The following is a 13522-nucleotide window of genomic DNA, read 5'->3' as shown; positions in this document are numbered from 1 at the left end:
CCTGGCTAACCACGCATGTTTACTATTATTCTCACTGTGATTGTGTCATTTCCCACCCCTGTAGGGGACATCTAGGACCAGGAATCCATCTCCAGTTACATAAGTTGCCCAACGAATTTAATAATCAAAGTGGTTGATTTGGTCACAGGAGCTCTAAACTGTCTATGGCAATATGGAGGCTGCAGATCTCAATCTGCAAACCAGTCATGAGAACCTCAAGGGAGAATTATGGAGGTCACTATCTGGAACAGCCAAAGAATGAAGTTAAGTCACTGGACTTCCTGTCACCATGGGGACAGCTATGGTATCACTAACAATCAACCAGCAAACAGAGAAACACCATTCCAAAGAACCCTGCCCTGCTAGAACAAGTGTTGTTCTAGCACTGCAGTGCTGGAACAAGACATATGCAAGAGCATCACGTGAGTTTTGTTGGATTTAAGTACTGTCATCCAAGCCCAAAGGTGTACTTTCTCAACACTCAATCTCAAGTACCTTTGAAGTAGCTGCACATGAAACAAAAACATTTCATGATCTTCAAATTGATGCAAGTGAAAAAAAGTGAAAAGTGCAATCTCCAGACTGTTTTGGACTCTCTGGACAATCCAGTAACCACTGTTCTAAAGTGTGTCACATACTGCCTTCAGCTTGAGCTATTACAGGAGTATCTAAAGTTTGAATCATGCTGCACATTAAACATTCTTCCCTTGACCACTGCCACAGATTTTTCATGGATGCTGTTACCAAGACAGTGAGCACAAAACAAACCTATATGATACAGCAACACCTGACAAACTTTAAGTCATTTTCTTTGAGATTGTCTGGCTTAAACTTCATGTGCTGCAACAGAAAAAGTCTGAAGAGAGCCTCTTTAAAAGCAGGACTCTGTGGGAAGACAGTGACTTGCATGGTGTTTCTCTTTGGAGTATGTAATTAAAAAAAGCAGTAAACTGGGGGGAAACAGAAAAACCACACTTGAAAGCCTTGCAAAGCATGCTGATGGAGCAAAACAAAGAAATACTTGATTTCAGAACTTAGTGCTGCCAAAAGAATGTAGTTCCTATAGCGCCCAAGGTCTCTTATTCTCTTCCCCGTTTCCCCTTAAATGGCACTAAATACACAGTGACTCCTATTCTCTGTGACTTACTCCTACTGCTGCACCAGCTGCACTGCTGCAAGGAGACAAGCATTCATGCAGCCAAGTAGTAACCCACTTAAGGAAACGAGTCCAAACAACGAACAAGAGAAAGCATTTTCTGAGCCAGCTGTCCTCCCCCAGCCTGTTTGCTGTGCAGCCCCACAAGCCCTCTCATCAGAGCAGGGAAGGCAGGGCACAGCATCCCAATCCAGAGCCAGGGAGAGAAAGTGCTTCCATCAGCAAGGCTGCTAAAACGCCTGTTGCGGCTCACATGCCTTGGCTGCTGCGAATTCCCTTCTGAAGGATGCCTCACTGTTCTCCACACTGCACACAGCTTGCAAGGGCCTCCATTCGCATCCAAATCAATCAAATTGCAGGCTAAGAAGCTTTCTCTCTCGGCAGGTGTATTGCATTTGGTGCATTTCCATCTCCTGTCAGTCCAACCAGCTTGATGAAACACCAGAAAACTAATTCAACGTCCACAAAAGGTAACTGCCTCAAGAGCAACAGTGAGAACACTTGGCCAGAGGAGAAGCTGAGCTGCTGTTTATACAAGGATCACAGCTAGGCTGGATTACACAAACTGAAGCTTTGAAACAGTTGAGAACTGTTGATCCCAACTCTGAAGGAGATGCCTTGTTGAAACTATATATTCCCCATTCCTAATTAAAGGCTGGACAAAATTAGATTTAATTAAACTTGAAATAATTAAAACTTCTTGCAAGCTTCCCTACATGTCTGGAGTTCTGTTTGATTGTTTGGCTAACATTCTAGAGTTTATTTCACCTTCTGTCAACAGGACATAAATAATACATGAAAAAATAGCAATTATTAATCAAGAGGGGGGGAAAAATCAAATAATTGAGCTTGAAAACTGAAACTGGACTCATATATGGACAGGTTGAGCCACGTTCTCATTACACATAAAGGAAAATAGCTCCCACACAGCCAAGATGAAACAACTCAAAGAAAGCAATAATGACATTTAGTGAAGACATTTAAATTACCGCTATTTGCTAACAGAGACTAAGAAAATGCCAAAACCTATACAGAAACTGACAAACAAAGGGTGAGGTGGATCTCCTTTCACTCTTCTCTGCTGCAGGTTAGTCCTACAACTCACTACAGCATTTGCCTTATGCAGCACATGGAATGGTTTAGGTTGGAAGGGAGAAAGTTCATCACCGAGAGTCATTGGCCACTGGAATGGGCTGCCCGGGGAGGCGGTGGAGTCGCCGTCCCTGGGGCTGTTCAAGGCAGGATTGGATGTGGCACTTGGTGCCATGGTCTAGCCTTGAGCTCTGTGGTAAAGGGTTGGACTTGATGATCTGTGAGATCTCTTCCAACCCTGATGATACTGTGATACTGTGACCTCAAAGCTCAGCCAGTTCCAACCCCCTGCCATAGGCAGGGACACCTCCCACTAGGACAGGTCGCTCAAGGGAGCAGTCACAACCTCCCTGGGCAACCTCTGCCAGTGTCTCACCATCCTCACTGCAAACAACCCTTTCCTAACATCCAGTTCAAATCTTCCCTCTTCAAGCTTAAACCCATTACACCTCGTCCTGTCATTACAAGACCTTGTCAGTAGTCCCTCCCCAGCCTTCCTGTAGGCCCCCTTCAGATACTAGAGGGCTACTATAAGGTCTCCTTGAAGCCTTCTCTTCTCCAGACTGAAAAGCCCTAACTCTTGTAGCATGTCCTCATAGCAGAGCTGCTGCAGCCCTTTGAGCATCTTTGTGGCCTCCTCTGGACTGGCTCCAACAGTTCCACATCCTCCTTGTGTTGGAGGCTCCAGAACTGCACACAGGACTCCAGGTGGGGTCTGATGAGAGCAGAGCCAAGGGGCAGAGTCCCCTCTCTTGCCCTGCTGCCCACACTGCTCTTGCTGCAGCCCAGCACAGGGTTGCTGTCTGGGCTGCACTCTCACTGCAGGCTCATGTTGAGCTTTTCATCACCCCAGACCCTCAGATCCTTTTCCTCAGTGCTGCTCTCAGCCATTCACCACCCAGTCTGGAGCCGTGCCTGGGACTGTGTCCACCCAGGTGCAGGACCTTACACTTGGCTTTGTTGAGTATCATGATGTTGGCCTGGGCCCACCTCTCTAGCCTGTCCAGGTCCCTCTGGATGGCATTCATGTTGCTTTGTGTTCGATTTCAGACCCAAACTACCCTCCAAATTTTCTTCCTAGGCTCTGCCACTTAACTGAATGCCCCACATCCTGCACTTGTGCATTCAATTATTCTTACTGAGCTGCAAGGCTTCACATGCTTTGTTTCTGAACTTCCTTTTGTTTCCAGATTACAGTATCTGCATTTTGTTCAAGTAAGTTTAAATTCCAGCTTTCACTTCACACCCTGACATGTCTTCAAGATTGTAACTGCTGCTATCACTTCGCAAGGGCCTCAGACAGAGATCCTAGCCACTTGGCTTGAATTGCAAATTTACAGTTGAAGTCTTCCATTCTGGAAACTGAAAGCTCCTCCTGCTGGCCTTCTGCTGAACTCAAGACAAAGCAAAATAAATACTTGCCAAACCTAGGAAACACAAAAATGCAACAACAACTTCACTGGTATTTCAGTATCTCTCAGTACTCGGTGTTGAAACAAAGCTAAGGAAAAAACTCACTCTTCAGGAAGCACAGAATAAAAACAGAACACCAAATTTGCCTATCCACCCTATCTGGAATCAGTGATAAACTGATCAAATTCTTCCCCCTCTACTCTGGTGAGACCACACCTGGAACACTGTGTCCAGTTTTGGGCTCCCAAATTCAAGTGAGATAGACATTTGCTGGAAAGAGCCCAGCAGAGAGCCACAAGGATGACTTTGGGACTTCTCTCCTAGGAGGAAAGACTGTGAGACCTGGGCTGTTTAGTCTTGAGAGGAAAAGGCTGAGGGGTGATCTTATCAACGTCTATAAACATGAGAGGTGGGTGTGAAGATGCAGGTGCCAGGCTCTTTTTGATGGTGCTTAGTGATAGGACAAGGAACAGTGGGTACAAGCTAGGACACAGGAGGTTCAACCTTCACATGAGGAGAGACTTCTTTATGGTGATAGTGAGCACTGGAACAGGCAGCCCAGAGAGATTGTGGAGTCTCCTTGTTTGGAAACTTTCAAGTCCACCTGGATGTGTTCCTGTGTAGCCTGCCCTAAGTAACTCTGCTTTGGCAGGTGAGTTTGACTCCATCTCTAGTGGTCCATTATAACCCTCAACACTCTGATACCTCCTGTGACAATCTGCTGCTTCTGTGACACACAGCTGTGCAGTTCAAGAACAAAATATGCTAATATATCCATTATAAAGGTAAGAAATACAAACATGGCTCAGTCACAAACACTACTGATTACTTCTCTCATAAAACTGCATTCAGAAACCCTAAGAACTTCAGTCCAAGGTTTTTATTACTTCTGATCAAGTGCAGTTCACAGAGAAACACACAAGATAGCTCTGCTGCCAATAAAGACCCCTAACACATTTCAAGAGGGTAGTTACTCAGTTTTGGTGGGTTTTAAAAGAAACAGAACAAACCAGACCAACAAACCTCAACAGGCTAACAGCCAAGGGCAGTCTCCCACATCTCTTTAGCAGAAGTTTGATAAGTAATCTGCAAATCTGCTTTGAAGTCAGACATAGAAGAGTTTGAGCCTGCACAAAGTTAATTTTGTAATTACCTGAAGTGACTATTGAGTACAGGGGAGACATAAGAGGTGTTAATTAAAACTCATGTAAACCCAGCAAGGCCACCGAATCACAGAATGCCATCTATCAACAGTGATACTCTCAGAATGGGGAATTAATTCACTGTTTGAAGGTCACCTGAGAGACTGAAGGCAAACATTAGCACTGTTCCAATTTACTGAGACTGCCAAATATTTCACTTCGAGGTGAACAAATATCAGCAGGCTAATGACATCCCTCAACTCTTTAGCTGTATCTAACTTACTTGTCTTTGTATTTAATTTACCCCCTCCTTAAAAATCAATTCACTGCCCTCATTTTTTTAATCCATTATCCCTTACAGCCTTGGGAAAAGCATCATTTTGGGGAAAAAAAGTAACAGTAGTAACAGTAATAATAAAAAAACAGAATCCACACCATCCTCTCCCCCTAAAAAACACTCACAACAACATATAAAAAGACCCAAAAAGCAAAAACACATGCACAAAAACCCCACAAACTAAAACCCAAGACTATTTATAGTGTGGGAGGAGAGGTCAGTCCCAACAATATGAAACAGATCAGACCATGGTACTGGGAGACCAAGTACCAAACTTTCACTACAGTAAGCAACTCTAATAAAATGCAAAATAAAAGCTTCAATCATTTACATCTTCTGGGTGCTCCTTGCTGTTGCAAAGTTTGCCATGGTCTTTGGTAGCAAATTAATCACTGACTGCATTGTCAATGATGTTCCCATGATAACATCATTCAAGTCAGCCTTGAAAGATGACTCATCTCTCTGTTTAGGTCATTCCCAATATTCTGCAAGCAACTTTCACTACAGAGCTGTACCATTTACAGATGATTCAACACATTCTTCATCTCATCTTTTTGATATTTCAGTAACTAAAACTGGCAATTGCATTTTCCACTTCAATAAGCTAAATGAACTAAAAAATGTTCCTATCTATTTTCTCAGTTAGGAACTCCCAGACTGTTTCCTAAGCCACTATAAACTGTTGCAAATTTCATAAAGGCAAAAGCATTATTTAGATGGTCAAAATCTTAGAGATGAGTTAATTCAACCTTGCCCATAGCAAATGTAACCTTGTTTACTAAATATCCATTTTTCCCCCCACTCATTATCAAGGCTAAACTAAATCTCCTATTCCCTACAGATTCATTCCCTTTTGGTTGTATGAAGCAGAAACTTTCTAAGGTGGCATTTTATGGCAAGTTTTATCTTTAGAGCGAGTTGATAACACAGCTCCCAGATCATGAATCACCCACTACGGTCAGGAAAGTGCACTGCAAACAAGAACTGAGTTTACTGACTAAAAGAAAGATGCAGGGCAAATTACATCAATTGTTCCTACATTATCCACATCAGTCACCTGCACTGGAAATAATGCTCCCCTTCAAATTTCCTCTAGTATTCCCCACTTGTCGCTCCAATTTATCTAGCTCAAGAGTTCTCATAAGCTGACAGTCATTATCACTCCTCAATTACATAGCCATGTCAGCAGGGAGGGATTCACTACCTTTAGTAGGAGGCAATAAGAGATAAATAGAACTGTCCAAGCATACTACACATCCATTCCTCAGCAGAGGAAAGGGGAACCAACAAATTACTACAAACACAACAATGAAATGACTTTTAAAAGAACGTTGTGTGCATAAATAGCTACCAGCAAGTGGATGCAGGGAAGATGTAACAGATCTATTTTAATTATTATGCAAGCTGTTTTAAAAACTTAGTATCTGTAATACTCTCAGCGTTGCCTTGTGTGACTTGTGACCAGGAGTACTACATATTCATCACTCATCCTGCAGTTTTGACAGCTAAGAAGTTCTGTTACCTTAGATCAGCAGCAGGAGAAATGCACCTTGAAAAGTAAATTCCAAGTATTAACGCCCAAATTTGGCAACTTACAAGTCCAGAAAGAAACTTTTACATTGCCCTGCAGAGCTAAACAAGTACCTGGTTCTCTTTACCCAAAAGGCTACCTGCCTGGATTTCACAGTAATCAATTTTCACTATCAGCAGCCCTCAGATGAGGACTAGAAGGCAAATAAACTGCACTTTTCCAATGTTAGTTTGACCTTTGATGACAAATACACCTCCAAAAAACAAAAGTCACACATAGAAATAAGCTAAGCATTATTATTTTCAGATCTCAAACTCAGAAATGCCAACACTGGCAAACAGCACTCTAAGGCAAAAAAGTCCCCAAACATAGTGCCCTTACGAGGTACTCCTGTGGCCGCATCTTGAGCGTAAGCAGACAGAAAAAAAACTACGATAACCTCACTACACCAAGTTTAAAAGGCCCAAAGTGCAAGCTAAGCCTCTGAGCAGGCATGACGGGGAGGTAAGGGAAGAAGCGCAGACGAAGGGCGGATCTGGGCACCGCAGACCCACACCGCCACCGCACGACGGCAGCGCGGACCTGTCCCGGCTACACACCGGAAAGAAACTGATGAAAAAAAAACAAAATCGCTAATGCAAATACGATTGTCCTTGATCATAAAGCCACGCTGTCGTCGTGTTACCGGCTGCCCAACGCCTGAAAAGCATGCAACTATTACAACGAGGTGTGTGCAAGAGCAATCACTGCTCCTCTGTAGCAGTGCCTAAGACGCACCAAACAAAAACCCCACCAAACATGAGTCATCACTGGGCTGTTGTAGAGATACTAACTTCCCACCTACAGCAAAGTCACCCAAAGACGACATAAACAACTTGAAACTTACAATGGGAGCCCCAAGAAGCAAATGAGTCATTAAATCACATAAAACCGAGTCGGTGGTGCTACGGACCTGGTGAAGGCGCACTCCTTAAGGCCTAAAGACCATAACGGCAACCCCATGAAGCATTACACCCCGGTAGGGACCATAACACGGAGTGGTAGTTAAATAAAAGCAGAAAGAAAGAAAAAAACAAATCACTGCCTATCTTGTTTCAGAATAAGAAGCACAAACCCAGTCTGCTAAATATTACTGTGCGTTTTCTTCTTATGTACAAAACCCCCTAACCAACGATGAAGGCAAAACGAAGAACCCCATTACTGCTTCTTTTAAGGCCAAAGGTACAGAAACAAGAAAACGTTTAACCAACGCCTCCCCAAATGTCCGAATTTCCCTTTGCGGGTGGGAAGGATACAAACTCGGCTGAATGTAGTTTTATTTCTGCTCGCATCTGATTAAAAAGTAACCCTGCGCTCCGTACCTCCCTACTATGATGAATCATGGTCTTCCTGTAGCCAGCCTCGCCGCCCAGCCTTACCTTAAAATTACTAGAGTTGACCCATGCGGTCAATTCATCGATCACTTTATCAAGGCGCTGCTGGTCCTGCTCCACATCGGTGGACCTCGCTGGGTCACCCAGGTATTCCAGCAGCTCCTGGCCGACCTGCATCCTGCGGCCCACGTCCTTCTGCTGCACCTGGTCGCAGAAATAATCCATACCGGCGAGCTCCATCCTCGGCCGCTACACCAAAGTTTTTTCGGAGAAGAATCGACCGGCTCAGGGCCGGGAGCGCAGCCAGGGCAAGGCGGGGGACGGTAGCGGGAGGGAAACGCCCGGCGAGGCGACGGTCCCCGGCAGGGCCGCTGCCCTCATGAAGCCTCTCCTCGCCCTCGCCGCCCCGGCCCCGCGTCCGCCGCCTCCATGCGCACACGCTCCGCACGCCTCCGGCCTCCTCCCCGAGGTGAAGCCGCAGGTACGAGTGGAAGACGCGGGCTCACACGCCAAGCTTGGATACTGCAGCGGGCGGAGGGGTCAAGAGGGAGCCGCCGCCGCCGCCTCCTCCTTCCCGGGCTCGGGGCTTTCCAGGCGCCTCTGCGTGGTCCCCGGGGATCCCGGGAGAGCTCCTCGCCGCCGCCCCTCCTCTTTCCCCGCCGAGAGAAAGAAAATTGAAAACGAAAACAAACGTTGAAGCTCGCCTTGAGGGACAGTGGGAGCTCGCGGGCACCTCAGCGGAGAACGAGCAGCCGTGGGCTGAAGGGGGTCCCCGCGGGAACTGCCGTCGCTTCCTTTCGCTCTCCTCCCGCCTGCAGGGCGCCTAGGATCGATCCACTGGCCGCTTTTCACCACCGTGGGCAACAATCTTCCCTCCCACGGACACAACAGTGGTAAGGCCGGGACGGACCTTTCATGCTCCTGCTACCGAGGCCTCCGGCCCCTCCTCAGGTCGCCCGCAGGGCAGCTTGGAAAACTTCGTCCCAGTGAGTCTCGGCACCACTCTCTCTCCTTTCCCGTTGGCTTCACGGTAGGGCCGGACCAACCGAGCCCCGAACGGAATCGCGCACGCTCCTCCACCTCTTCCTCCACCCGGCTCCGTCCCGTGGAAGTTGCTCCCCCGCCCCACCGCGGGCCTCCCCGCCCGGCGCCAGCGAGACTGGGCGTGGCTCCCGGGGGCCACGCCCCCTGCCGCCGCGTCTGCCCCGCCTCCGGCAGCGCGCTCCCGCCAGGCCCCGCCCCGCGCTGCGGCGGGCAGGCTGTGGGCGCGCGCGGCCGTGGGCAGCGGCCCGCGGCGGGAGGCGGCGCGTGCGCAGTGCGCCGCGCGCGGCCCGCAGAGGGGAGGCGGCGCGGGGGGGCTGCCCGCGGGGGGGCTGCCCGCACCTCCGGGCCTGGGGGCGCTGAGGGGATGTCAGCGAGGAGCTGACACGGAGGGCATCCCGGGCCGCCTCCTGTGGCTCGCCGTGCCGCCTTCCTCCCCCGGCAGGATTCAGGGAGCCTCTCCTCGCTGAAGGGTAGGGGGCAGGAAGGTGTGTGAGAGTGAGCGGTGCGAGGAGCAGAGCTGTGCAGGACGGTAAAACGCTGCGCCTTGCTGCATAGGCGGGAAATGAAGCTGTTGCCATCCCAGGGCTGTCCCGACTTGGTCAAACGGGGCTCGACTTTCGCCCTGCCCTCTGCCCTGGTTCAGGGTGGAGAGATCTCCCGGGGCAGCGGCTCGGTACGCGGGGTGCTGTTTGCTGCAGCGTAGCTAACTCACGTGTAGTCTACCCGGAGCGGACTTGATTTTAAAGAGAGGCTTTTTTAGTGCTGGAACCGCGACTTGAGGAGGTGTTTCAGGGTCCGTTTAAACTGTTCCAAATCCCCATGGCATTGAAATGGGAGAAAAGCGTCTCTGTCCTGTTCTCTTTCTGCACCATATCACAGCAGGGTGTTCGTGTGGCCTCTCAGAGCAGACTTGGGAAAAGAGAAAAGTTCTTTTTCTCCCTCCTCTTGCCCAAGCTGCTCTGCTTGTGCCAGGTCTTGTCCCGTGTGTCAGGTCTTGCACTCACCGACCAGTGAGGGTTGATTTAATGGGCTAAATCTCAGAGTGGGTGTCGGTGAGTTGGGCTGGCTCACAGATGCTAAGGACAAGGAACACAGGACTCAGGAGGTGGGCAGTGTAACTTCCCCTATCAGTGCAGTGGTGAAGTTGTTCTGTCTTCCTTCTGGGGTGCTGGAAGTATTCCTGTTACACTGAACTGCAAGCTGTTGTTGACACAGGCAGTCTTTTTCTTCCCCTGCAATCCCTCCCTTTGCTATACCAGAGACAGTTTATTTGACTTCTTGTAAAGAATTTTTCCTCTTTTTTTCTCTCTTTAACCCACCCCTCCCCCCCCCACAGATTGGCTTTTTGCTGATTAAAATTGCCAAGCAAATGCCAAAGTTGGAGCAGGGAAAGTGGAAGCAGCCAGCCAGAAGCTAGATGGAGGAGAGGAGACGAGATGGGGCTGGTGGAACCTCTTGGGAGCTGCTGTGTCATGAAAGCTGCAGTTAGTTTCAAGACAGCACAGGCTGCCTGTCTCGCTTGCCTCATTAGTCCTAACACCGAGGAAGGGTGAGTCTGCAGGAAAGTGAGGTACTCCCTTCATTTGGCTACAGGATTTAGACAGGTATAAACTGACTTGAGGAGCTACACCTGTCAATTGCAGCTTCGCAGCAATGTAAACCACGTTAAATTGGCACTACGGTGGTCCTACTTGCTTGCATCCCACAAACCTCATTTTCAGGAACTCTGGCCCTTTCTGTCCCATGCACTGACATTTGTATGTCCTTGCAGAGGGCCAGTTCAGTGAATTGATCTGTCTTAAAAAGAGACCTCCGTCCACAGGCACAGCAGACAGCAAAACCACAAACAGCCTTTTGTTGGTTTGAGTATAATGTGGTAAATATGAGATCCCATGCTTGATCAGCTCCTGGGCATTACAATAGTAAGATGAGTGAAAAAAAATGTAGATGCCTTTAAACCAGAAATGTATGCATTCTACCTTGAGTTTGGTATCATTTCACAAAAGTCTTATAAACTCACTGTGTATTTTGGGTGGAGCTGAATAGTTACTCTCCTGTGTGTGCAATGCCATTTATGAAGACAGACTGTAAAAACTTGGTATGGAATTACTTAAATTAGGACTGAAGAAACTGATGGAAATGGAATAAAACTTCAGAATTGTTACATATGTTACACCAAGCTGGGGGCAGATGTGACTGAGTTGGAAGGCAGAAGGGCTCTGCAGCGGGACCTTGACCGCCTGGACGGATGGGCAGAGTCCAATGGGATGGGGTTCAATAGCTCCAAGTGCAGGGTGCTGCACTTTGGCTACAACAACCCCGTGCAGAGATACAGGCTGGGGTTGGAGTGGCTGGAGAGCAGCCAGACAGAGAGGGATCTGGGGGTACTGATTGATACCCGCCTGAACATGAGCCAGCAGTGTGCCCAGGTGGCCAAGAGAGCCAGTGGCATCCTGGCCTGCATCAGGAATGGTGTGGTCAGCAGGAGCAGGGAGGTCATTCTGCCCCTGTACTCTGCACTGGTTAGACCACGCCTTGAGTACTGTGTTCAGTTCTGGGCCCCCCAGTTTAGGAGGAACATTGAGATGCTTGAGCGTGTCCAGAGAAGGGCGACGAGGCTGGGGAGAGGCCTTGAGCACAGCCCTACGAGGAGAGGCTGAGGGAGCTGGGATTGGTTAGCCTGGAGAAGAGGAGGCTCAGAGGTGACCTTATTGCTGTCTACAACTACCTGAGGGGTGGTTGTGGCCAGGAGGAGGTTGCTCTCTTCTCTCAGGTGGCCAGCACCAGAACGAGAGGACACAGCCTCAGGCTGCGCCAGGGGAGATTTAGGCTTGAGGTGAGGAGAAAGTTCTTCCCTGAGAGAGTCATTGGACACTGGAATGGGCTGCCCGGGGAGGTGGTGGAGTCGCCGTCCCTGGAGCTGTTCAAGGCAAGATTGGACGTGGCACTTGGTGCCATGGTCTAGCCTTGAGCTCTGTGGTAAAGGGTTGGACTTGATGATCTGTGAGGTCTCTTCCAACCCTGATGATACTGTGATACTGTGTGATACTGTGATATATACACTATATGTATAGTTAATGTATACTATATAGTGTATGTATAGATTACATATATATATAAATATCAGTATTGCTGTATTTTTTCAGTGGGCTAGAATCTGGTCCACTGCTGTTGCAAGTAAATTTTTTGATGTGATAGTTTTAAAAATAGCTGTAGTTAAATAAAAAAATAACTGAGTAGATGATACGTGGAATAGCAAGAAGTGTAATCAGTTTTAATCCCCCAAACTTTCTGAAGAAAAAAAACAAAACAACAACCAAAAAACCCTACCCCACCACTCCCACAACCCAAGACCAAGAAAACACAAATAATTTTGAATTCCCCTTTCTTTGTAGTCTGAATTAAAGTCAGTTTCTTAAGAGAGAAAACCCTAAGCCAAAAGAGAGGCTTAAGCTTGTGGCACAAGCTTTTCTGAATTTCCCTTGATTCAAAGCAAATACACTGATGAGGTAACCTGACTGCTGTGATAGCACTGACGCTGAGGAGAAGGGTGAAGAACAATAAGATACACACTTGAAATGCTGAAACTATTTTGTCAACCCAAAGACGACATCACAAAGCTATGTTAAGGGCAAAAAGCATGCTGGGATAAATGGCTTGCCTTCTCCCCCCTCCCTCCCCCCCCTTTCTATTTCATGTAATGTTTTCTTAGACAACACAGGAGAAAATGATTGCCTCTCTGTAAAATCAGAGGGTTACACTAATGTATGTCACCCTCTTACTACCTGCCAGCACCGGTGCCTCTATGCTGTATGGACATGGTAGAACACTAGAAAATTGATAGTTTTCATCACTGAGGTGTTCTGATAAGATCAAGACAATTTCCTTTGGAATCCTGGCAGTGAAAAGAATTTGCTTTTGGTGTTGGTTTACTTCTTCCTCTGCAAACAAAAGCATTTTGATTTGGTAAAGAGAGCTCCTGGATACTGATTTTTTTTCTTCAGCCACGCCAGGAGTAGCACAGTAACACTGAATCTGGAGCAGCCCCCCAGTTTGGACAAAGGACAGAGTAGTAACATTGAATCTGGAGCAGCCCCCCAGTTTGGACAAAGGACAGAGTAGTAACATTGAATCTGGAGCAGCCCCCCAGCTTGGACAAAGGACAGAGTAGTAACATTGAATCTGGAGCAGCCCCCCAGTTTGGACAAAGGACAGAGTAGTAACATTGAATCTGGAGCAGCCCCCCAGTTTGGACAAAGGACAGAGTAGTAACATTGAATCTGGAGCAGCCCCCCAGTTTGGACAAAGGACAGAGTAGTAACATTGAATCTGGAGCAGCCCCCCAGCTTGGACAAAGGATAGAGTTTTGTTGTTAGACATTCTCACAAAGTCCTACCAGACTTTATACCTAGGGACACTGACTAGGCTCCAGAA

General features: G+C 47.7%; 1 protein-coding gene across 33 annotated transcripts in view; it reads right to left on the bottom strand.

The window, feature by feature from the left end:
* Positions 1–9157, bottom strand: part of CLASP2 (cytoplasmic linker associated protein 2) — a 140701-nt gene extending 131544 nt beyond the window's left edge. For 27 of the 33 annotated variants that reach the window (XM_064169628.1, XM_064169636.1, XM_064169629.1 and 24 more), the window contains exon 1: positions 8090–9156. In XM_064169628.1, the coding sequence (XP_064025698.1) occupies positions 8090–8284 (195 nt within the window). In that variant the 5' untranslated portion in view covers positions 8285–9156. Of the gene's footprint in view, positions 1–8089 lie in introns of all 33 variants that reach the window. The other 6 variants (XM_064169643.1, XM_064169652.1, XM_064169663.1 and 3 more) reach the window with 2 other exon arrangements.
* Between the last annotated feature and the right edge of the window lie 4365 nt (positions 9158–13522).

Source organism: Pogoniulus pusillus, chromosome 32 (genome assembly GCF_015220805.1).
Source record: "Pogoniulus pusillus isolate bPogPus1 chromosome 32, bPogPus1.pri, whole genome shotgun sequence".
Classification (NCBI taxonomy): Eukaryota; Metazoa; Chordata; class Aves; order Piciformes; family Lybiidae; genus Pogoniulus; species Pogoniulus pusillus.
The sequence above is the reverse complement of the archived record's forward strand: the minus strand, read 5'-3'. Positions and strand labels throughout refer to the sequence as shown.